At 42.2% G+C, this 25,089-nt stretch overlaps 1 protein-coding gene across 2 annotated transcripts in view; it reads right to left on the bottom strand.

The window, feature by feature from the left end:
• The window catches only part of COP1 (COP1 E3 ubiquitin ligase), a 125,809-nt gene extending 104,675 nt beyond the window's left edge, over window positions 1-21,134 (bottom strand). Inside the window, exons 1-6 of one of the 2 annotated variants that reach the window (XM_036388145.2) lie at window positions 20,612-21,134; window positions 13,820-13,879; window positions 12,229-12,326; window positions 10,831-10,907; window positions 8,325-8,444; window positions 6,226-6,294 (exon numbers count right to left, since the gene is read on the bottom strand). In XM_036388145.2, coding sequence (XP_036244038.1) covers window positions 6,226-6,294; window positions 8,325-8,444; window positions 10,831-10,907; window positions 12,229-12,326; window positions 13,820-13,879; window positions 20,612-20,949 — 762 coding nt within the window. In that variant the 5' untranslated portion in view covers window positions 20,950-21,134. The remainder of the gene's footprint in view (window positions 1-6,225; window positions 6,295-8,324; window positions 8,445-10,830; window positions 10,908-12,228; window positions 12,327-13,819; window positions 13,880-20,611) is intronic. The other variant, XM_036388146.2, reaches the window with a different exon arrangement.
• Window positions 21,135-25,089: the final 3,955 nt, after the last annotated feature.

Genomic DNA, 25,089 nt, shown 5'->3' with positions numbered 1-25,089 from the left:
CTAGAAAAACCACAGAACAGCAAAGAAAAAAAAACAACTAAAAACAAACAAACAAACAACCAACCCAAAAAACTTTTTCTAGAAAAAGCAAATAACAGCAGGAGTTATTTTCTACAGAAATACTGCAAAATCAGCAACACTATTCTAATAAGCAGCTTAAACAGAGCATCTGGAGTCAACCTTTATGGAAGCTCACAGGCCATTTTATGTAGAGTAACACACCTTCCAGGCTCTGATCCAGACTCCCTGTGGAATAGATGGATCCACAGATCTATCATAGATCCATAGGTACCATAGATCCAGACAAACAGATGAGACTATTACCAGAGGGAACATCATTTTCCCAGACACACAAAGCCATTGCACCAACCAGGATGAGACAAAAATTATCACCTGCCCACCCAAGGAGGATAAACCAGGCAGTCACTGTAAATAAACCCTTAATTCTGTCCTGTAGCCTCATCCATCCAACATCAGAATCTTCCTACTTCTGTTCTTCCACCAAGTACTGCTTTAACAAACCACAGTGCAAACTGCACTATCAACAGCTGAAACTTTTCTAAAGGTACCCAGTGAAATGAATTTCTATCTGTAGAATACAATACCTCAATGACAATGCATAATAAGATCAGTTTCTCTCGCTGGAAGTCTTGTCTGTCTCTGGGTTTTCTTTCCATTATTGCTTGGATGCAGAGCATTTTCCAACATACAGGGCAACTGTGGCACAAAAGTCATCTTCAGACCTTAGAGAAATTTTAGTCTTATAAACTAATTGCAAATATCACTTATTTTGACAAAATACCTCTCTGTTACAATGTCTTTGCACAACTAGAAGCAGGTGCAAGACTTTTGTTAGTATGAAGACAAGAACACCTGAGCCTCCACAAGTTTCAGTAGTGAAATATGGCATTCAAGCCTCTTAAACATGTGGACAGTCCATCTATAACACATTTATTTGCTGAGAATATTTCTCCTCTGATCAATACTTCCTCCAAAAGATAAATACTTCGTCACAATTGGGGGAGAGCTACCAGAAAGGCTTGAGAACATCCAGGCTGTTTAACACACAGAATTCCCAAAGGCAGGAGAAGGGAGATGCCAGGCTGATAAAGTGTGTTTCATATCTTGAATACTCCTCCCTCTCATTTACATCCTACAGTATAGAGGAAATATGCTCTGAAAGCTTAGTGATAGGGTCTGATAGAAAAGCCTCCTGAGATAAGGACACCTGGGGAAGGGAACAAAGCTGCCTAAACAATTGGACTAATTGCCTTAGAGTTTAATGTATCAGTAAATAGGTGCTTTCTTTGCAAGACCTCTCCAGTGCAGCAAGGAGAGCCAGCTGTATACACTGATACCACTATGATAATTTTTAGTTTGCTGCTCACACACTCACTGTGAGCAGCAAACTAAAAAATCCTTGGGCTTCTTATCACTGCTTCTGGAGCTCACATCTCTCATTCAGTAACTCAGAAATGCAAATAGATTTAAATACCAGGTAAGTGCAGTGGATAGGGACCAGATTACAGTAGCTATAAATTCTCAGGAGTCCTGAAATGTAATCAAGACCACATGACAACAGAAGGGCATGACTGATTCCTGGTTCTGTTACCTCCTCTTGCTTACTCATTAGTTCATCCAAGTGTGAACACACAGAACATAAGGCTTGACAGGTGAAGTGATTAACACAGGGTAATGACATCCCTGGAGGATTCATGCTTAGAATTCCCAGCAATTACCCCACAAAAACTAATAACTCCACTTATTTTTAGTATCTAACATTTGAGAGTGCAAAGAACAACGATGATTCTGAAATGCTGAGCAGGCACTCAGTGCCACCAGCCTGAGACACTTCAGGATTATTTTTCTGTCCCAGGATGTTTTATCAGCTAAAAACCAGCCTTATGCATTAGCAGGCATGAAAGGGGCCTTGTTTGTTAGACATGAGAGACTTAACATCACATTATTAGAAAGAAAATATAAAAATGAAGTGACATCTGCCAAGGGAAACATGAATGCACCCAGAGAACAGCACCTGTATAGAACTTGATTTGTGATACCAATCATCAAGCTCAGTATTCTGTAAGCAATGGTACTGCTTGACAGAAACACCATCAGGTAGCTGAGCTAATAATATTTTAGCATAAATTATCTATATGATATATATGGTGTTGTCTGTTTGGAGACATTCGAATCCTGACCAGACAATTAGCAAGGCCTCTTCCTTAAAGTACTGAACTTAAAAGTGGGGAGAATTAACTGATCAGTTTTCTCACAAAGTGTTCAAGATGGAAGAACACGTGAGCATTTAAAATTAACAAAGTTAAATTTCCAAAAGCATTTATGCAACACACATATGAAAGCAAGAATTTTATAAAGTCACAGGCAGCTGCATTTGGTTTCCCTGGAAAATAGTAATAAACACCCACCACTACCAAGATATAATATTTCATTATTAAACTTGACCTTCCAGACTTTTTGGGTACTTAGTATCAACAGAAGAGGACTCTGGATTAAAAAAAAAAAGCAGAGTGTGCATTCAATTAACTGTGCACACATATGGAAAGGCACTCAGCCATGCTAAGTCTGCCTTAGGGACAGACATCCAACTGCTGCAAGTGATCAATACATTCCTCCCCCCCAAAACTATCTATTATTCATGTGAAAAAGTATTTTTAAGCTTTAGCCATTTGTTTTCAATCTTTTCTAAAGTAAGACTTTTTTTTTTCTATTACTATTGCCAAGGATTTGGGATTTTTGCCATATTGCTCTAGGTCAAAAAGAAAACAAAATACATAAACTTCAAAAGAAAAAGGGCTTGCAAGCACCTTTGTGCAAAAAACATGCAGTAAATTCTAGCCTGAAAGATCAACATTTTGAAAAGTTATGAAGAGATCAAAACAGGATTTCTAATAGAAACTGCTGCAGGTGCTGAACCTCACATTTATCTTCTAGAGAAATTATGAGAAGGCGGCAAAGAGGCATTTGTCAAAAGACTTGACTGCACCAATATTCTGAAGTACAAGTCTAAAAGATAGTTTTCTTCTAGCTGTAAACCCACTGCAATATGCTCAGAAGTCACCATTTCATTAGTGCAAGAGAAAAAAATCCATAATTTATGAGTGAAGTAGGCAAGGAGGGTTACAGGTGGTTAATCATCTACTCTGAACTTGGGAAATACTATACAGGTACACTAACTCTGAGGCAATACCTGTATTCACTTACAAAAGTACCTTAGTCCCTATATAAGAACTTGCAGTATGCAGTAAATTAAACCTGTTAATAAAATATTGAAATAAAAATAGTATTCAAAGAGGCATATTAGGAAGCAAAGTTACAAAAGTTCCTTTAAACATTTAAGCCAAAAATTAGAAATAAGAACTCAGGAGCATACATTAAAAAAAAATTCTTTATTTATTAAGAACTCATCTTTACAGCTATGTTACTGAGTGAAATTGCATTTACTCTGCAGCTATCCAAGCTTGCATTAAGAAAGGAAAAAAGGTCATGCTCATCCCCATAATAAGGCTGCTTGTGTGACTCACAGTTATGTGCAATACATCATTGTTCCAGGGTCCACACATATTCCTTGAGCTCAATCCTTAAACAGTCACTGTCAGAACCCAAAAAATTCCTCTAACTACCCTGGAGGACTCGAGACCCTGACAGGGGGCTCAGAGACCTTAGCACAGAATCAAAAACACCTATTCCTTTGATTTTAACCTGTAAAAACATTTACCAACTTTGTGCTAAAAGTTACAAACTACAAAAGTTTAAATAGAATGATAGTGAAACTGTAAAATTTTAAAGTTTTTAGAATAGAAGTTCAAGAAGCAAAATAAAAGAATCTAAGCATGCCCAGTCTTTCTCCTTCTTGTCCTCCATCTTCTGCTGTAGTAGTAGCACTTATAGATTAAAGTCAAAACAAACTGTCTAACATAAGCAGTAAGTATTAAAAAATTATTGTAAAAATGTACACATAGTTTTTAGTATAAAAAATAACACCACCCCAAAGCAGTCAGTATGCCTCAATCTGACCTACCAGACAAACCACAGCAAGTCAGAGAAAAAATGTAATAGATTAAATAAAAATAAACAGTCTTGAAAATGAAAACCAAAGAATCCCGTCTTCTTCTTCAGTCTCGAAGCTAAGCAAAAGGACTTTCTAACACCTCAGAGTCATCTCAACACCAAAAACCTCATCCAGTCACCTCTCACAGCATCAAAAGAAACTACAGTGAACTTCAGAAGCTCTGATAACCTTCACTGCATTATTAATATGGTCACTTAACCCCCCATTCTCTCCTTCCAAGCCACCCTCCCAGGCTTTCTGCAGTCTGCATACATCCCCACTGCCTTACCCCAGGCAGTAACTCCTCTGTTATCCCCACAGAAGTCCCTCCAGGAAGGGGTGCTTGCCACAAGCTCCACCAGCTACAGGGAGGATCTCATCACTTACCAAAAAGGAAGCACCAATTTACTCTATGTGTAAACTGTCTGCTCAAGACAGATTTTGAGATAGAAAGGACTGGTCTATGTTTTGCATGCATCTACCCACTGATTTTTATCTTTCTTACTCTTATCAAGTGAGAGGAAAGGCTGCTATAAGTCTGACAGGTCCTCATTTCCCTCAAAATAAATGGCAAGGCCAGACACTAAGCTCTAGGGCAAGGACAGAACTGACAGGCCTGCAGAGAAGTCTTTGCAGATGTGACAGCCTGCATTTCACACTGGAATAGAGAGGGGGGTACAAAATAATAGAGGAAGTCTTGGAAACAGAGGGAATACCTAAGCAGGGACATGGAGGGTCTGAAATAAACTGTATGTCCCAATTGCCTTCAGGGTATTCTGAAGGCTGTTTTCAGAGATCTGCAGCCACAATTAGATTTCTTTAGCCTTAAAAGAAGATGTTATCCTTTAAAAATTATTACTGAAGCCAAAGAGATTGATACTGATGCAGATGAGAAAGGCTTCCCAGATACTGAAACTCACTGAATTTCAACCTTCAGCCTTCACTGAAAGTTGAAAGAGACCTTCAAGATGATCTAGTCCAACCACCACCATACTAACCCCTAAACCATATGCTCCAATCCATATCCAGATGCCTCCTGGACATTTCCAGAGACTGTGACGCCACCAGTTCCCTGGGCAATTTACTCCAACACCTGACCACTCTTTCAGCAAAAAAAAATTTTTCTAGTATCTAATCTGAACCTCTCCTGGTGCAACCTGAGGCCATTTCCCCTCATCTTTTCACCTGAGACACGGCAGAAGAGCCTGACTCCCCCCACTACAGCCTCCTGTCAGGTAGTTAGAGAGAGCAATGAGATCCCCACTGAGCCTCCTTTTCTCCAGAATAAACAACCCCAGCTCCCTGAGCTGCTCTTTATGTTTTCCAGACCCTTCACCAGCTCTCTTGCCCTTCTCTGGACTTTCCACAACCCTTGTTGCTTTTGGCCATGGATATCTGTTGGTGGACAGACTCCAGACTTGCTTTGGAATGACTCCATAACCAGACCCTCAATCCATTCTGGACAAAACTTCTTACACCCATACATGATTTCAAGTTTGGCCTTACAGGCACACTGTTGAGTCTTCTGCTCTTCAACATCTTTTCTCAGAAACCATGGACCACAAGAGCTCATCCTTCTACTGTTTTCATGATCATTTTTCTAGGTTTCTGGGCTATTTGTGGTATGAGGGTTTATGCACTGCATGACCTTATAAAGGAAGAGACCCAAGCCGTGTGTATCTGATTATAGAACTCTCTCATATTCCTTGAGACGCTCATTTTAGGACAAATAAGGAAGAAGCACAGAATATTAATTCTTTTATGTCACCATATTAGTCATGCTATTTGACAAACTAAAGGAAAAACTTGGTAGTGAAAATATTTTCACTCCATCCCAATCTTTGATATTTTTCTGTGTTGGGAAAACAATCTTCTTTCAAGAAATTGATGTTCATTTACACCAAAGAGTCTCTGTATTCCCACATGCTTCACCAGCTTGAGATGAGAAGGCAAATGATTAAAAATTGAAGCTGTCATACATAAAGAGATTAATTTTCCTTCAAACCCATGTGTCCGCTGTCTGAGATTTCCCCCAACACGCCTTGAGTTATTCTTTGCAGAAATAATGCCAGGCTGACACATCACTTCAACAGAAATGCACTGGGAGAAAGCAGCATACAACATCTCACCAACTGAAACACAAAACAAGTTACCTCTCGTTTGTTCCTCCTGGCAACTTTAAGGAATTCCATAAGGATCTGCAATTGGGCAGCATGGGACTCCTGTAACACAGCAAATAAGGAAGTGTAACTCTTACATGTACATCAAGAGAAACAAATATTCATTTTACACACAGAAATCCACACAGCACAGAAACTACTTTCATTTAGAGGTTACCAAGAAGAAAATAGCTTAAGGAGGATTTTTGAAATGGTAGTTTTACTTTATCTCAAAGGTCTTAAAGTTCTGTTTGGTTCACAACAAGATTTTATGTGAAGGCAACAGTCCTTGTAACAGTTATTAGTAATAAGTTGAAATGTTTATTTTTTCTTTGGCTACTGCACCTGAAATATATTTTGGAATACAGGTTCCTCACAGACTGTCCTTCCACCCTGGAAGATCCTTAGCATCCACTTCATGATCAACGTACTAAAGGATGAAGTATTTATATCAAAAAACACTTTCCCCAAAATTTACATTTATGCTTATGTAGAAGTTACTGCTGAAGATTTCTCCAGAGTGAAAGACAATAATAAAGCCACTGATGAAACTAAACCATCCCTTTCTAATATTTTTCATAACAAGTTTTTTATCTCAGCCATCTGCATAGTATTTTCACCCAAGAACTTGACAGGGCAAGATAAAAAGAACCATAAGAGGAAAAAAAACAAAGATCTATAAAACAGCATTAATATAGCCCTAATCATATCACAGCATTCCAAGTTATTTTCACAACTTATCAAAATATTTATTATTAAAGGATTGTGAACATACAGTCAAAAAGGATCAAGATATAGGAGCACATAAAATCCAGGAAAGGAGGAGGGGACAGGGAAAGTAGAGACATTGAATGCAAAAATAATACTTTTCAACAGTTATTTTTTTACTCCCCATGATCTGATAATAAGTGTGAAGTAAGTAAAGCTAGACAAGAAAAATGCTTTTAAATTGTTCTTTTAAATGTCAGGTGTGATTTCACTTTTTAGGCTTAGCATCCTTAGAAGATACTCATACTCAGAAATACTTATACACTCAGTCATATGCCTTCTTTGCTTCAGATTCTGTCACAAATCATACAAAAAGGTTTACAGAAGAAAAAAGTTTTATTCTCTTTTCCCCATCAAAACTTCACTGAGCCACAAGAAACATATTTACAAGTCCCCATGCAATAAGGCAACATAACAGTCTTAGACTGCCTTATTAATTTACAGATTGCCTTATTGCAATCCCCATTGCAATAAGGCAACAGAACATAATATTTTGAGGTTACTTTCTTTCCATCAGAACCACAAGTTGTAAATATTGACCCTGTAAGAGTGAATAATTAAGATATTCCAGATACAACTTTTCCTCACCTGCTTCAAAGCACTGTCAAAATCCACCCTCCTATTCAAAGTTCACTGGGTCAAATTCTGTAATAATCCAGTCTAATTTATAAAGTCTGGCTCTCATAACTTGAAAATGATCACTTGAAATGAACAGCATGGAATGGCCAAATACACAGAGAACAAACCCAAACCAACCATATTTCAGTTAAATCATAGAACAGCTTGCTTCATATTGGCTAAATCTTCAAACCAGCCTCATCAACAAGACATCTCAACTTTTCTTTCAAGCATTAAATACTGAAAAAGCCTTCAGGAAAGGTGGTCATTCAGATTATATTGGTTCCAGCAAAAACTAAAGGGTGTGATCCTTTTCACATGCTCAGTGTGCTTATTCTTTATATTCTGGACTTCTTCATCCTTATTACTAAGAAAGATCTGACATTTACTTGTGCAACAGACAATTAGCAAACTTCTTCACGTGCTTGTCCGTGTCCTGTGAGTCATTTTCTCTTATCCTTTTCTGTTTTCCCTGCTTGTTTATACAACCCTGCCAGCAAGAGCATTATAAGCATGTTATGGGCATCACAGCTGAAATGTTACTTCACTACAAAGGTCAGCAAAACAGTCACCTTTTAAACACCAAAACACAAGAGAAAATACTGGGCAATTAATTCACCAACAGAATCTTGCTTCCAGGAGAAGGTATCAAAAGAAAAAAAACTTCTAAATACACAGTGTTCATTTAAATAAGAGAAACTTCTTACTGCTTCCAACTGCTTCTTCTTTTGCACCAGCAGCTCCAGCATCAGGTTGACATTGGCCAAGTCAAGATTGTCTTGATCAGTTCCCAACAAATCTTGAATTATCTGCCACCTGTGGCCATTCTAAAAAGAGAACAAGAGATGGGGAAGAGATGGTGAGTCCAAGCCATCCAGGGCTGCGTAAGTCATCCAACAACAGCTATTAAAAGCAACACAGCAATATTTCATCTCTTTGTAAAATTGCAACCCAGTTTTCATGCACTCAGATTCCCAATTCTGCCATGTGTGCAGGATATGGCTCCTCTGACCTACTGTGGAACTTCTTATCTTATTTGGAATATATTTGTGCTTCATGAAAGCATATTTGCTGCTGCTGCTGCTGGGAAAAGATTATTTCACAGCAACAATTTTATCTGATTTATGCTCCAGCTTCTGAGAACATGTTTCTTTGGAGAGAAAAAAAAACCCTCCACATTTATCCAAGCTTAGCTGGATTACATCTGAAATACTGTTATGCACCAATACCTTCTAATTTTTTTAAGATCAAGTAATAGGTAAAACCCTCATGCTAAACTCAAATCAAAGAGGGTAGTATCAGCTTATTTTTTCTACTGTCACCTTTCAGATTACTCCTCCTAAGTGTAAGGGAAATGTGAAAGCTGGGAAGGAAATGGAGCTCATCAGGTTGATCTCATTTAAACTGCTTGGAGCTGTGGGGGACTCCTCAGAGAACCAAAATATTACCATACAGCCCATTCTTCCCTGAAGGCTCTTTTCTCTTCTTATCAATAAAAAAAGCAAAAAAAGGTATCTTCAAGCACAGGAAAATCAGAATAGTAGGTTAATGTTAGCACAGCTTTACATCAAAAAGCTTCAGGAACCAACAGGAACAGCTGAGACACCTAAAGAACATCTAAAAAGCATAACTGGATTAAAAAATCCTGTCCTAAAGAAGCTATGACACTAAATCAATTTATTTAAATTGGCAAGAACTAGAAATACCATCCAGTCTAAATCAGATATTTTCTCAAGGGCTGTAGCCTTTTTGTGTTAAGTACATTAAGAAAAATAAAATACATAACATCCATATAGAATACACAACTTTTCATACAGTGCTCAACAGAAGCTATGGAAACTACTCAGGCCAAAAACTTAATTTCAATCTGGAGTAACTGGGAAAAAACCCCATGGTTTTTAAGCAAGTGAAGAGGATTTGAGACACATTTTAACAGACTAATGCACTAGTTAATTGTGCTACTGCTAAACTACTCAAATGTTCAAACATGCCTTAACGTGATTTCTTAATGAGACCATGACTATTGCATTTGCTGCAATGTGTCTTGGATGACTTCCCTTAACACCAAAAGTAGTACAAGGCACATTAAAGAAGGGGCACAGGAGCAACATTACTCTTTTTTAGATGTGTGTATTTTTATTTGCTGCCAAAAGGTAGACACACCACTGTTTTGGCATGAAGTCATGGTAGATTGTCCACTTATTGATAGGTATCAAAAATAGCTCTGCATCTACAAGCAGAGCTTTTAAAGGGTAAAACCAATTTCCAAGAAGCTACTGTATATGCCTTCAGGTCAGCTGTGTGCACTTCAAACCATATCTGGTTTATGCATATTTTATATTAAACATGGTATATGCATATTTTATAATGAATATAAAAACTTACTGCGAGTAAACCAATGAATCTTTAAAGAATGCTCTTTGCAAACACTGACAGCACCAGCTCCTGCAACACAGCCCCTAAATTAATACCGCTTTAATATATGCTTTTAAAAACAGGTGCTCCATGGTTTTTAATATTATTTTGCAATCTTATTTATGAATTATAAAAGACAAGGATGTCAGACATAGCAGGTCAAACATGTAAGTTTTTTGGCTCATGTCATATATTCTTTTTGATTTTAATGCACAAGAGCATCCACAGGTGCTGTAGAGAGGCCCTAATGAACTGAGGACACAGATCCTGCTCTGATTCTATGACATAAAGCAAGTCTAGAAGATATCCAGGCAGTTTTTTGTGGCATCTGAACCAGAACACCAGACTCCAAACGTATCTTTCTCCCTCTTGTGGCTGGTATCAGCATTCCTGCAGTTTCCTGATAGAACACAGCTCCTCACATGTGATCAGACAAGCCCGTGGCACTTCTAATCATTCACTGCTCTCATTGTAGCTGTAATTTCCAACACTCAATGAAAATTATTACCTTTAAACAAGTGTACTTCCATGGGCAGTTTCCCAGGTTATATGCAATACATCAAAGGACACTTGCCTATGCTAACACAGCTTCTCTCTGCATATTGCTGGAGGAAGAACAGCAGTTAACAGTTAACAAGGTAGAAGGGATCTACCACCACTGATATTGGTATTATTCCCTCTTAAAGCAAGTTAAACCATATCAGCTCAACAGTGCAATCTCTTCTCAGTTAAGCCATGTAATTACAAATGCTGCACAGAATCATTAAATAAATATGAAGTAAAAAAGTTGGAACATACGGTGCTACTCACTGAATGGTCCAGTTTGAGTCTTTTCTCCTCAGATCTTTGCTTCTGTTTAAGAATTAATTCATTAACTAAAAAAAAATAAATAAGATGTCAAAAAGATTTATTTAAAGTTCACTAAAACAGTATGTAAGATTCTACCTCAATATCTTTAGTTATTAATTCCACAGTAAGATGCTTTTCAGTAATTAAAACAGTAAAAGATGTCTCCACTTGTTTTCCTTACCAATTTAGTCTGTGGTGGTTTTTTGTAAGATATATAAAGACTTTTTAAAATCATCAACAAATACAACACCTACACATTCTCCAAATTGATTCAGTTCCTTTATCTAAACACCCATGGTTCCTTGAGAAAGTTTTTCAACTCCAAGGCAAAAGCACATCACAGTATGAGGGAGATAAATCAGGTAATGTTCTATTATAGGCCAAAAAAATAAGCACAGATGAATATAACAACTTTTTCCTTGAATTATCATGTGCATTTCTAAAGATCTACTTTTGCTGTATTTTAATTTTACACCAATCCAGAGAATGTAAAGAGAAAGATAACTTCAATCCTTTGCACACATATATACGTACAGGCTCTTCCCCCTCCAACACATAGCTCAAATCCCTGGACACAGAAGTGTGCAAACACTCTTTGGCCCAACATGCACTCCAAGACCTGCCTGAGCACCATCTCCAGCACAACATGATTGGGTCTAAATCAGGATGCCCTTTTCTGAAGCATTCCTTGGCTACTGTGGCTTTTCAGATATTTACTATTAAATGAGTATCTCAGCACATGAAATCAACATTTGCTCTAATTTGCTATTTCACACTGCAATGTGTTTCCTTTAAGCTTTTCTCCACAAAAATAAGCTTTAAACTTTATTTCCACCTAGCAACATGTACTACCTCTTTAAGAGGCAGTTAGGATTGCATATAGGTATATGTATGAATATTTTCTCTGTATCTAATTTACACCTCCATCCATCACGTGGGTCTCACTACTGCAGCCAAAACAGCACAGTATCTAATACCTCCACCCTTTCAGTGTCCAAGCTTTGTAAACAGGGCATGTCCTTTATTACTAGCCAGACAAGAGTGCAAGAAAATCAAAGTAAAGAGATTCACATCTCTAGCCATAAGAAAAACAGCTTTGCTTTTCACAGTATGGAAACAGCAGCAAGTTAATCTCACTACTGTCACTAAGCACACAGAACTGCTGGAGGCAGTGCAGTATTAACAATTTATAGCACTAACCTTTTTATACAAAAATGACAACCAAGGGGCTGATATTTGGATTTTATTTTCAACATCCAGAAGACTGTAATTTACAGGACAAATTTACAAGTGCCTGCCTTCCTTAACAACTAAGATGTTTCTCATGCAAGCAAGCCTAAAGCTCACCTAAGAAGTTGGGATAAAGATGATCAATGTTGTCCACAACATAGTTGCATTTGGGACATCTGTTATTGTCCTCCAAGCTCTGGTGAATACATTTATAGCTGTTCAAAAACAAAAAACAAGAAACAAAACAAGTGAGCCCACATGAAGGAACAAAACATAAGCCCAAGGTAAATAATATCAGCCTTAGACAAGGTGCATTGTTTGTGCTGCCAGCAAACAGCTGTGCTGCCAAGAACCTACAGTGGAATCAAAATGTTCCAGTGTTTGAACTCAGAGTGTGCTACAGCAGAAAGCAAAGGTTTCTGGCAAGGATTACAAAATTTAGTCAAGCACTTCACTCTTATTTCCCTGAGGATTACTGCAATGTGGATACTCCAGCCACAACATCATCTCAAATTCATGCTCCCCACCACTTCCACAGGCAGAGGTAGCAAACAGATTGAATTACTCAAAAGTAACTCTTCTAGATTAGCTGAATACTTAGCAATCAACATTAAAAGCATTTTAGGTAATTGAGCAGAGGAAACACCTTCACCAACTTCTCATATTTCCCCCCACAGCTGCTTTTCTCACTATCAGTGGCTTCATAGGTCTTCACTCTTAAATTGAGGGACAGAGGAAGGAGAAGATGCACGGTAGCATCAGGTTTAAGCACCTCACCAAGAGCCTGCTTGATGTCAGCTCCTGATAGAGACACCAGATAGAAACATTGCTCCATTCCTAAATAAAAGCATTTCAGTGTTTCTCATCTTGGCCCTGTAAAAAGTTACAGGTCACAGCAATAGAGTGCTACCGGAGAGGGCACAAAATCAGCTATTATCTTACCTGCTGCAAATCACAACTCTTCTGAAAGTTACCTGAATCTGCTGCTTGAGAAAGTGCTTTATACTGCTATAATATTACTTCTTACAAGGTTTATTTCTAATTAGCAGACACTATAAGAGTATAACATAGACAGGACATTATAGGACATCATGGTTCAACATTTATACCAATCCCTAGAGGAGAGGAGAAGTAGCAAGTGGCTCCAGAAATGCCCCTAGAGGGTTCTTGGACTTCTCCATGCAACATCTGCTCCTCATGGCACCCAGAGATAACACACTGAAAAGTGAGTGGGGCCAGGCCAATTCAATACAACAGGAAAGCCTGAAGCACATCCTCTCTCACGAGGTTTAAAATAATTGCAATATACAATGTACAGGCCACTTTAAACTGTGCCAGTCTTGCACAAAGGCAAGGAGGAGCTGCCAGCATTGCTCTCAACACCTCCATAGAGGTGATGCCAACAGAGGTGAATTAACAAACTGTTCTGACTCTGGATAGTGGGTGTTACCAGCAGTTTATGAACATTCTATTTCTTTACAGAGGAAATATGGTGGCACAGCACTATTTCTTAAAGATACTAGGATTTTTTTTCTTTTTAATCTAACAGGTATCCATCTTTTAAAAATTTGTTTTGACCTCCTTCTTCAGTGTAGGGACATAAGACAGAAAAGAAACAAACTCAGAATGAAAGGGTATCACAGCAACACCTGTCTGCACATGCTGTAAGAGATGGACATTTTATGCACTACAAGAAACCAAATATTACCAGAAGCTGTGTCCACATTTCGTCATGTAGGCTTCTTCAATCATATCAAAACAGATGGGGCTGAAAACAAAGCAAAACAAATATCAGAAGGAGGTCTTCTTAATCTTAAAATATGAAGAAAAGTATTATTAACTCAAAGCAACCACCTAATTATGCTTAGGTAATAATCTCCTATATGTAAAATGAAAGGACATACTAGTACAACAGCAACCACGCAGTGTAAAGATCAAAAGGGCAATCCACAGTTCTTTGAACTCTGAATGATACTGTGGTTTGCTACAATTAGGAACCAGTAAGTGTTCACCCTTGAGCTTTTAACACCTGCAGACAACTCAAACAAAGCCAGAGAATCTTCAACAAGCAAGGCTGTAGAAGAATCTTCTATCTATCTGTACTAGGGTTCAAACAAAATGTAAAAAACCCTGGTTTTTTTACATGAATAGACAATGTATCTATAAATGATACCAAAACTAGTGTCTCCTTTTTTTCAGACAATAGCCATCTATTATTTTTTAAAGTGGCACAAAGAGGCAGAGCAGATCAGCAATAGCAATGATGTCATGAGAACAAGGACTAATAAATGGGTGGAGAAGGTGCAAACGAGGGGGTGTGCCTGCAGAGCACTGCCAGGGTTGAGGCTGCAGCAGAGCAGGATGAATCCAACAGGCAGCAGGTGACACCAAGCCAAAGGTGGAACAGGTGGAATAACTAGTTAGTGACCAGAGCACAGGCAGCTCTCTGTGAGGGATCACCAAGAACCAAGCAGGGACCTGAAGAGAAGGATGTGCAAGCAAGCAGTCAGTGCTCCACAGGAACCTGAGCACAACAAGAGACAGGAATCCAGTGAGAGGGGCAGTGGAAGAAATCTGGCTCCTCTGTCTGGGACATGTTTGAAAGGAAAATGAAACACAAATGAAAGAAGAGGAAAGCTGCATCCATCATACTTCCAGTGACTCCTGTGGCTGGTCCCCCTGCTAACTGGTGGGACTTGCTGTCACATAAATACTCATCTCCAGGTCTTGGCCAGCTAGCCAGCAAGATGCCATGGGCAGCAACATCACAATTCTGCACATAACACATGAATCAGCTGGGTCACAAGCTTCAGCTTGTTTGCAGTGCCTTACAGAGACCCAAACGCTCTCCTCTCACTCCCTCAAGTCCACACCAATCTCAGTTCCCAGAGGCTTTCACCAGCACTTGTTTTCTTCAGAAACAGCCTCCTCCCACCTTCTGCCAACAAGACAGTTCTCACCGAAGGAGCTGTTAATAAACTGTTAACAACTTCTGCAAAGCAGGAATCTTTTCTGCATCCAAAACCCAGATCAGAGTGAAAAAAGCAATGCTTGTCTGAGCAGGAGAGGGGAGCATTTCCACAGAAGGCATTCCCCATTCTGTAATCTATTTTAGAGTATACTAACTTATACTCTATATACATATAGCTGTTACCCCATTAGAAAACAAATCTTAACAAAACCAGGAGAGAGGAAACACCTCTTAAATACTTTTAAAGCACTTAGAGGTGAAGCTATGGCCCCTGCTAATGCAAGCCCCTGCTCTGAATCAGCATACTGGAAAACACCGCTGTCATGAAAGGTTTGTCCAGCCTAACATACATGCCAGGCTGTTCTAAATATTCCATCAAATCACCTTTACACACAATGTAAAGGCAAACGAATCAAACCAGAATACTACTCTCCGAAGCAACTGAGCTATCTCAAAAGAGGCCTCAAAAATAATACACACCTGTTCCTCTTCCACCCTGACAGACCTTCTTCTACACTTTCCTTGAGTAGCACCAACTTCAGGAGTCCAAGTCACTTTTTTCAAGTTATTTAGTTTCAAGGCACTGTTTAGTCAGAGTAAATCACAAACTCAGCCAGCATGGGCTGATTATTAGCAGGAGAATAAGGCATCTCTGAATTCTGTTAGCAGGACTTTAAAAGAGGAAGTCTAAGATTTAGAGTTAGGTGAGTATCTAAGGGTAGTTTCTCCCCACTGGCACTGGTGATGAACAGCTTAACTTCTTGACCTTCTTCTATTCACACTGTATAACTGAGGTGTATGCTCTGTGTCATGCTAGAAACTGCTATTCCCCACAGGGCCAGAGGTGATGCTCCTAATGCCCTGCAGCAATCAACAAGGCTCTAATGTTCCCCTGTCTGCAGAAGAACATCACAAATTAGAGCTAAAATAGGAAGATTACCTCCTAACATGCCAGTCACACGAGATCACTGTTCCCAAACTACTCCTTCATACCAGTTTGACTGGAGAAGTGACAGAGCCAAAATAGTTGAGAAAAAGCAATCAGAGCCAACAAATAGAGCTATTCAGTACCAGGGACATCATTAAAGGTACTGAAGTTTCCATTAAGAACTGTTTCCCCTGAAATGCTCCCTGATTTACAAGTGGAAACAAGATTGATATATTTTAATACATACTGAAGCCAAGCTGACTGCAACTCGTGAAAGTTGCTATGCAACAGTTGTTTGAAGCTAATCTAACACAAAGGGAAAGTTAAGAAAGAAGTGGAGGGATGGGAACTTGCAACATATTACAGTTTGTAGTGTACACTGCAACAGGGAAGCACAAGTATGGTGAAATCAAGGCTTCTGTGCATGAGGTAGCTTATTCTCTACTTGCCTTAAGCAGCAGAGTTAGGTTAAAAGAATGCAAACAACTTCAAGTCAAGCAAGACAAAAATGTCACTGATCTCTGGGCAATAAGGCAGCAGTATCTAATAAACACTATTTTTTAATCCAGTACTGCAAAGGTTTACCATTCTTTCTCTGCAGGGCAGACCTCAAACATTTTAAACATCTACTTTAATCAAGTTCATGGCTCTAAGTTTTACCAGTTGTTTTCCAGGCACCTCTCAAGAGTGCTAATGTCACCCTACTGCTACACAAACACCTGGCTGAAGTGGTCACTATGATATTTAAACACACTTCAACAGCAAACAGGATTTATTATAGTGCCTGCCTCCTATTCAGCTCCTCTCTGGTCTAATCAGGGACCAGGACTTGCTGCAGGCTCTGTCCTTCCCATGGAAGGTGGCCAGGTTAAAGATCACTGTTGTTACTATCTACTCACTATGAAGCTCTAATGTAACAACAGCTAGTAAAACTCCTTGTACATGGTAAGCAAACAGCTTGCTGTGTTTTTAATTTGTGACTTCAGGGCAAATTTGCAATATTCCTTACTAAAATTGCTTTCCAGACCACAAAAATGGGAACGACTACACTCAGCCCATGCCTGGATTAACAGGTAACCAGCTGAGGAAAGAACTGGTTTTAAAAACCCATGAACCTACGAGTCCAGGTGGCACACAGCCCTGCCCACAGCTGAGCTGTGGTCTTGGGTGCTGAACTCCAGACCAGCACCCTCCTCTTCCATCCATGATTTGTGCCAGAGCTCAGAAACAAGGACTGCTATGAAGCAGGCCCTGAAGAGCCAGGTAAGAGCCACTCCATCCAGGGAGCCAAGGAGAGAGTAACTGGTTTTAACGAGGTTTAGTCAACCACTAATTGGGAGGGCTAATACAAGGCCTGGGAAAACTAAGCAATTACATTGCTGGGCAGCAGAAAATAGTCTGATTAGAGAAGTCCCTTTCAGACACTCTCCAGGCAAGTGGAAAGACACCTGGCTACAGGAGCAGCACAAAAATACCTTTATATTCTGCATATATTTATATTCTGCAATATTTATAGCCTGCACTATAGAGAAACAAACTTTTCCCTTTTATATTAAAGTTCTCCACTAAGTCAGACCTACCTGCAGTCCTGACTGGAGTTACACATTTCCAGGCAGAAGGTGACACACACCACAAAGAGGAGACACCTGCAAACTCCTGAGCATACACTTGCTAAAGGTTTCACAACCCAAAGCAGCAACACAAGCCCATGTTTACCCTAGAGCCTCTGCCTCACTTGAGACAGTGCTTTCAGAAGACAGGCAGAGAGATTTCAAATATTAACATTACTGAGGAATTTGCACTTGTACCTTGATGTTCACAACTCACCCAAACTTCTTTACTCTTTCCCACCTTCCACCTGGTACAGGCATAATCTACCACTGAGTTTACAGCTGTGGCTAACAGCAACTCACAGCTCATGTTCAGAAAAATTATCAAGTGCTCTCTGCAGCTGACAGCATCTTGAATTATCATTACAGAGGCAAAAAGGGCATGGGGGAAACTTCTGTTTCTCACACTGAGATACGTAAAGCTTGTTTAAATCACTTATTTAAATGAACACACACCTGCCTTCTTGGACATTGCTCAAAACTCCAGAGCTGCCCAGTTTGGTTTATTTCTACATAACTGTATTGCTAATTCAAATTAAAAAAAAAGATGGATACTGTTATTTGAAGCTAGAACAATAATAAGTAAAAACAAGCCCTTTAGCCCACAGAAATACAGAGCGGTGAAAAACCCAAGTTAACTATAATCATTGTCTGCTCTTAAAGCTTCTGACCCTCATTTCAGTATGCCCAATGTGGCTCTTGTAAATACTAAGAAAAGACATTTTGCCCTGAGTCCTACTGGGCTGATTTCTTTCCTCTCATTTGTTCAGTCAGTAGTGCTTCTCAATGAGGAGAAAACAGCTAATTACAGGTTCTCCTTAAGGCATGTACAGTACTTACCTGCAGAAAAAAAGCAGGAACCTCAGCTTTCTGAGCCATCTAAAAATATGTGAAGTCTACAAATTGGTTATGGGTGTAATTTCCTTTCCAAACCCCTCATTTCTACAACAGACAACAAAATAGGAAATAAGAGCTGACTGGAAAGGACAGGGAGCCATGCTGGCAGAACTCTACTGCCAGAGTGTAAGAGTAGAGGGAACAGAGGAGAATGGGGACTTGTAATTGTGTTCATACCCCACCACCAGAAAACCTGTGCTCACACCAAGAGCTCTTAAATCCACCTAACATGGCCTAGAACCCAGAGCAGGCATCAGCTGATGACAGCAGTCCTCTCATCCCCATTCAGCTACTGAGCAAACTACTAACTACAGTAATAAGCAGTAATTTTTGACTATTACTTATTCCTAACAAGAATTACTTACTGTTTTTTCTGCCAGTAACTTCTTAGCAGCTTCAGGTTTTCACTTCAGCAGCAAAGGTATTTCCTAGCAACTCTGCTAAACACTTTACAAGCTGTAAAGTTAAGCTACAGGGTTTTGAGACAATACCTGTCCTCTGGGAAATGCCTCACATCCAATCCTCACCTGTAAGTCAGAGCTTACATTAGAGCTGTCAAAATCATCTTGGAAGCTGTGGCCCACTTATAATCTTCTTTTTTTTACTATTTCCTTTCCATACATGACTTTCCTACAACTTGATCTTTTTCCCACTACTCTTCCCTGTTTGCCTTTTTCTCTAAGGACCTAACCTTACTTCCTGTTCTCACATTTTAGCACATCCAGCCAGCTACAAAAAAAAATCAAACCTACTTCTTACGTTGGGAGGTTTGAAACCCACCAGCAACAGGTTCTCTCCAAAACTGCAAATTACCAACAGTTCTCACACCATGGGCCTTAGTTTGCCAATTATGTTGAAAGGTGATTTCCAGCTACGAGCTACAGCTCTGGCTGGATGTTAGAAAACAACATCTGAAAAATGTTTAAACCATCACAGAAGAAATTCCCTACTAATCTGGTTTTCGGTGCCTGCCTGACACAAAACTTATTGCTATTTCAAACTAGACAACCTTTCCCAGCAACAGGGGCAAACCAAGCCAGCTTTGCTGGAGCTATCAACCATCATGAGGCTCCTTGGAGTCCCTTCCAGAGGGGCACTTAACCCTTTGCTGAATCCTCTTCCCAAGATGAGAGGGCTCCAGACCACTTGAGGTCACACTGTCCAGGAAAGCAGGGCAGTTGCTGTGTTGTCAGAACGCTGTGAGGAAACATCTCATGCTGCAGGGCCTTTCCAACAACTTGGGTGCACTCAAGGAGGAACCTGCCAGGAATAACCTGATTTTGCTTAAAAATAAAGAGGGTGGAGGCAATGCTGCTACACAGGGCCAAAACCAGACAAAACCAGAGAATCAGGCTGGAAAAGACCTCTGAGATCAAGTCCAACCTATGACCTCACACCACCATGTCAACTAGTGGTGTCAACTAGCTGAGTGCTACGTTCAGTTGTTCTCTGAATAGCTCCAGGGATGGTGACTCCATCACCTCCCTGGGGAGCCCATTTCAATATATAATCAACCCTTCTAAGAAGAAATTCTTCCTAACATCCAACCTAAACCTCCCCTGGCACAGCTTAAGGCTGTGTCCACTTATCCTGTTGCTAGCTATCAGAGGAGAGTCTGATCCCCACCTGGCTGCAACATCCTGTCACAAAGTTTTAAAAAGTGATAGAGTCCCCTCTGAGCTGCTTCTCCTCCCAGGGCTCCCCATCTCTCCTCCCAGCTGGTCCTGGGGCTCCAGCCCCTTCCCCAGCCCCGCTGCCCTTTTCTGGACCGTCTCTAACAGCTCCATGTCCTTCCTGAATTGAGAGGCCCAGAACTGGACACAGGACTGGAGGTGTGGCCTCACCAGGGCCCAGCACAGAGGGACAATCGCTTCCCTAGCCCTGCTGGCCACACTATTTCTGACAGAGAGAGGCACAAAAGAGGGAAAACCCCAAAGCCACAATCCCCGGAGGGCAGCAGCCGCTCCAGCGCCAGGAGGGGCTGCCGGCTGCTCCCTCCTCCCGCCGCTATTCCACACACACTCCCCAGGCTTCCCGACGGCATGGCGGCGCCCCGGCTTCCCCCAGCGACATATCGCGACATATCGCGCTCACCACACGAAGTCGTTGCTCTTGTCCTCGTAGGAGTTCATGAGCCCGTTGCAGAGCGGGGTGAGCAGCGGCCTCTTCCTGCCGCCGCCCCCCGGCGCCGCGGAGGAGCCGCCGGGCCGCGCCGCCCCCGCCGCCAGCCGGGCCAGCCCCGCGCCCGACCCCGACACGGCCGCCGCCACCAGCACGGGCCGCGCCGCCGCGCCGCCCGAGGAGGACGAGCCGGGGGCCATGGCCGCCGAAGACGAGGAGGAGGAGGATGAGGATGACGAGGAAGAGGAGGAAGAGGAGGCCGGTGTGGCGGCGGGCGGCACGGCGGGGTGCGGCGGGCGGCTGCCCGACATGCCGAGGCCGGGCCGGGCCGGGCGGAGCGGCCTCAGCGCATCCCCGTGCGCGCGGGGGAAAATAAAGTTCCTTCAAAGAAAAAAAAAAAAAAGGGGAGGGGGGGGGAAAAAAAAGAAAAAGGAGAAAATCCCACAATTAAAAAAAAAAATAAAAAAAGCAAACGGCGGCCCCGGCGCGGCGCTTGTTCAAGCTTTATTGACAGGCGGACAGCGCGGCCGCGCGTGCGCGGGGCGGGGCCGTGCCCCTGAGGGGCGGGGCGGGGCGGGGCCAGGCCGCGCTCCCCTCACGGAGCAGCAGCAGCCGGGGCTGTTTGGGGTTCTGGGGGGTTGTGGATTTCCCTGTGGATTTCCTCGTGGATTTCCTCTCACAGCCTCGGAGCGTAGGCCAGGAGCTTCTAGCTGTGCCTGAAGCTGTTTCCCCCTAACACCACATCTAGTGGTGCACAACCCTGAGGCACAAGTCTATTGAGGAGCGGCCGAGGGAGCTGGGGAGTTCCGCTTGTAGGAAAGGGGCTCAAGGGGAACCTTCTCGCTCCCTGCGACCACCTGACAAGAGGTTGTGGCCAGGTGAGGGTGGGAATCTAAAAGGCAAGCAGCGATAGGTTGGACGTAGTCCCAAGCTGGGCCAGGGGAGTAATTTTTTCATGCTAAAGGGTATTTATGTATTGGAATGGGCTGCCCAGGGAGGCAGTGGAGTCACTGTCCTTGGAGATGTTTAAGGAAAGACTGCACGTGGTACTCGGTGCCATGGTCTGGTTGATGGTTTTGGGTCATAAGTTGGGCTCAATGACCTCATGTGTTATGAGTAGAAAAGCTGCCCATTTTTTTTAAAAGGTCGCAGAGTTCACAGGTTGGGCTAGTGCTGCCAGGGTGGAGTTCTAACTGTTTGTTGTTGTAATCACCTGTCGTTTTCATTAAGTACCTGTCGTTGATGTTAAGAATTCCCCCTTTTGTCGAGTGACACCCTGCTGCTTCCTGGAGGGTGGCACCCAGACCATGAAGAGGAGGGGACATCGGAGTTGACATGCAAATGACATCGGGGCTGACATCCAAAGGAAGAAGCCCCTCACCAAACCTAGCAAAAAAACCCTAAAAACAACGAGCCAACCCAAAATGGACGAATCAAAGTGATGTCTAGATGTGAGGAACAGAATCCAGTATCCGCTAAGACCCTTTTTACCCCTAACCTAAAAGATGCCGGCTAGACAGAGGACCGCGAATGTTAGACCAGAAAATCGGGAATCTCCTGATGCTCTGGTGAGGACTGAAGCACCAGCTCTGCCTGCAAACCAGTAGACAAAGCTGCACTTTTTCTCCTTTTCCGTGCCACTACTGGAAGCAGTGGTGGCATGAGCGTGACCTGTCAGTTCTTCCCACTCGAGCTGATCACTTTTAATAAAGGCATAAAAAAGGAGAAAGATCTCCTGCCCTGTTTATTTCATGAGTCTTTTCCAACTTAACTGAGTCTGTGATTCTGTGATCTCCCTCAGAGCACTGAGGGGAAGGCAGCCAGGCCTCAGAGGGAAATGTGCCAGTCACTCAGAGACTCTCCCTGAGCCCCTGGCACCCCAAAGAGATCCTGTGAAGGGCAGGGCTGATCTGTCTCTCACAGGATGTTCCTTCACCTTAGATACCTACCCCAAAAGGCAGCTCTAAGCATGCTGAGCTTTATCCTGTGCCATGCAGCCCCACACAAAGAAATGGATCCATGGACCGAGGCCAATTGTGTGAGGTTCAACAAGTGCCCAGTCTGCACCTGGGTTACAACAAACCCAGGCAGTGCAACAGACCGGAGGAGAAGTGGAGGAGGACCTGAGGGTGCAGCAGCCTCACCTCAAGTGCTCTGTCCAGTTCTGGGCCTCTCACTGCAAGAAAGACTTTGAGGGGCTGAAGTGGCTCTAGAGAAGGGCAACAGGGCTGGGAAAGAGGCTGGAGGACAAGTCCTCTGAGGAGCAGCTGAGGGAGCTCTGGGTGCTCATGCTGAAGAAAAGGAGGGTCAGGGGGGACTTTATCACTCTAAAACTCCCTGATAGGAGGGGGTAGCCAGGTGAGGATCAGGCTCTGCTCTCAGGTAACAAGTGACAGGAGAAGAGGAAATGGCCACAATCTGGTCAGAGTAGGTTAAGGTTGGACATCAGGAAGAATTTCTTCATTAAAAAGGTTATTAGGCATTAGAACAGGCTGCCCAAGGAGGTGGTGGAGTTCACCATCCCTGGAGCTGTTCAAGAAATTACTTGATAGGGCACTCAGTGCTCTAGTCCAGGTGACAAGGTGGTGATCACTCACAGGTTGGACTAGATGATCTTGGAGGTATTTTCCAACCTAAATGATTCTATGATTCTGTGAAGGATGTCTGGTGATGAGTGAACAGTTTTTCCCAGGTTTGTGCCAGCTCTCTGCTGCCTGGGTGGATGGGAATCCCAATGGTCAGGGCCACAGCCTGTTGGGTTCCTGTTTCCCAACTGCAGGCCTGAGTTTTACAGAGCAAGGACAGACCAGTTTCTGCACAGGTTAATTAGTAAAGTGTTGATAAAGGATGCCCCAAAGATGTTTTGGGTGTTATGAGAAATGTCATCCCCAGACCCAGCCTTTTGCAAACCAGACTGAAAAGTTCATGAAACACTTGTCAACTCCTTGGCTGGGCCAGAAGTCCTGAGGAGAGATAGCTGCTGTTCCCTTTAATTTCTCTTTCAACAGCCTATGGAAACACAGTGCATCCTGTGCATTGGGTAACTGTATTATCTGCAGTCAGCTTTACTTGTTAGAATGGAGGAGGCAGCTGGTGAAACACTGGGGCATTCCCTGAGGAGGGTAATCCTAAACCCAGGTATGGGAAAACGCCCAGAAAGATCAGCACTGCAGCACTCCTCCCAGCAGGGACAGCAGAGCGAGCTGCCAAACCAGTATGGGAGCTGGTAAAACTGGTCTGAGAGAGAGAAAAGGGTGCTTCAGGTAGGCAGTATTGGTCAGGAGATCTCCCAGGCATGCAGCAGGCTGGCAGGGATGCAGGATGACAAATGTCCCAAAGGCAGCACGCCAAAACACAGCTCTGGATTTACCCTGGAGATGCAGCTGAAGGGGTAGAGCTGTGCAGTGCTCCTCCTGAGCTCCCCTCTCAGAGGTGCTGGAATGCCATTGGGTGTTTGTTTCTGTAGGTGTACCCCTCATGTTGGGAAAAATTGCCAAGGCAATCAGCAAAACCCAAAATATCTCTGAGGAATTTGATTCAAGCCAGGAAATTCAAAGTTAGAGTCCCTGTGAGATCCAGTTCAGCAGTCTCACCTTTACAAGCTGACATCTGCCATTAGAGTCACTCCCATGATTTAACTCTTTGTTGCTGTTATTAAAAACATTTTAAATATAGTTTTGGGGGCTCTGTAGTGGTGTTTTCTCTTGGGTTTGGAGTTTTTTAAAAGCCATTGGGTTCCCCTGCTTTCTGTAAATAGCTTTCTGCCTGGCAGATCTCAAGACTAGCTCCATAAAGTCATTGAAGTGTAGCGATTCCCCTTGTTTTCAGTGGAAGCAAAAGAGAATTGCTGTTATTTAGACCATTCTTTCAGCCTGGCTGTTGGTGTCTGTGTGCATCTTATTTTCTATTGCTAAGAGAAAGGGAAGTCTCATTTCCTTCTCCTCTTCCAGAGGGATCAAAACCTTTATGGATGAGTGCCTACAACAGACTTTCAGAAGTAGAAAGCAGTAGTACTGGCAATAGCACAACCCCATGCTTCACACTGAAATACTGGCTGATCCTTGAAAAATCTTGCTGATGCCATTACTGACTGCTCCAGAGAGGAGAAAATGACACAGGCAAAAGCTGTTAAAGATCAAATATAGGAGCACTTATGCCTATACATTACTGGCCTTCACAACATCCCCTGCACCCACAGCCCTGGCAATGGGTGTGACTCCCAGCACTTGGGAAGATCTCCCTGGTTCCTGAGCTTTAGGATAACCATTATGAGCTCTTGGAGACCCTCTGAGTGAACACTTTCTTTTCACTGCCCAGGTGCATTGGGAGCATCCTCTGGCTCCTGGAGACACTTCTTTCCTGGGGTTACCTTGCATTACCACTTCCACAATCCATGTATTCCTGAGGGGAGGTTAGGTGCCACTTACTGGAGATACCTGTGTGCTGTATCA

Source organism: Molothrus ater, chromosome 9 (assembly GCF_012460135.2).
Source record: "Molothrus ater isolate BHLD 08-10-18 breed brown headed cowbird chromosome 9, BPBGC_Mater_1.1, whole genome shotgun sequence".
Taxonomy (NCBI): Eukaryota; Metazoa; Chordata; class Aves; order Passeriformes; family Icteridae; genus Molothrus; species Molothrus ater.
Note: the sequence above shows the minus strand (reverse complement) of the source record. Positions and strands in the feature narration are given on the sequence as shown.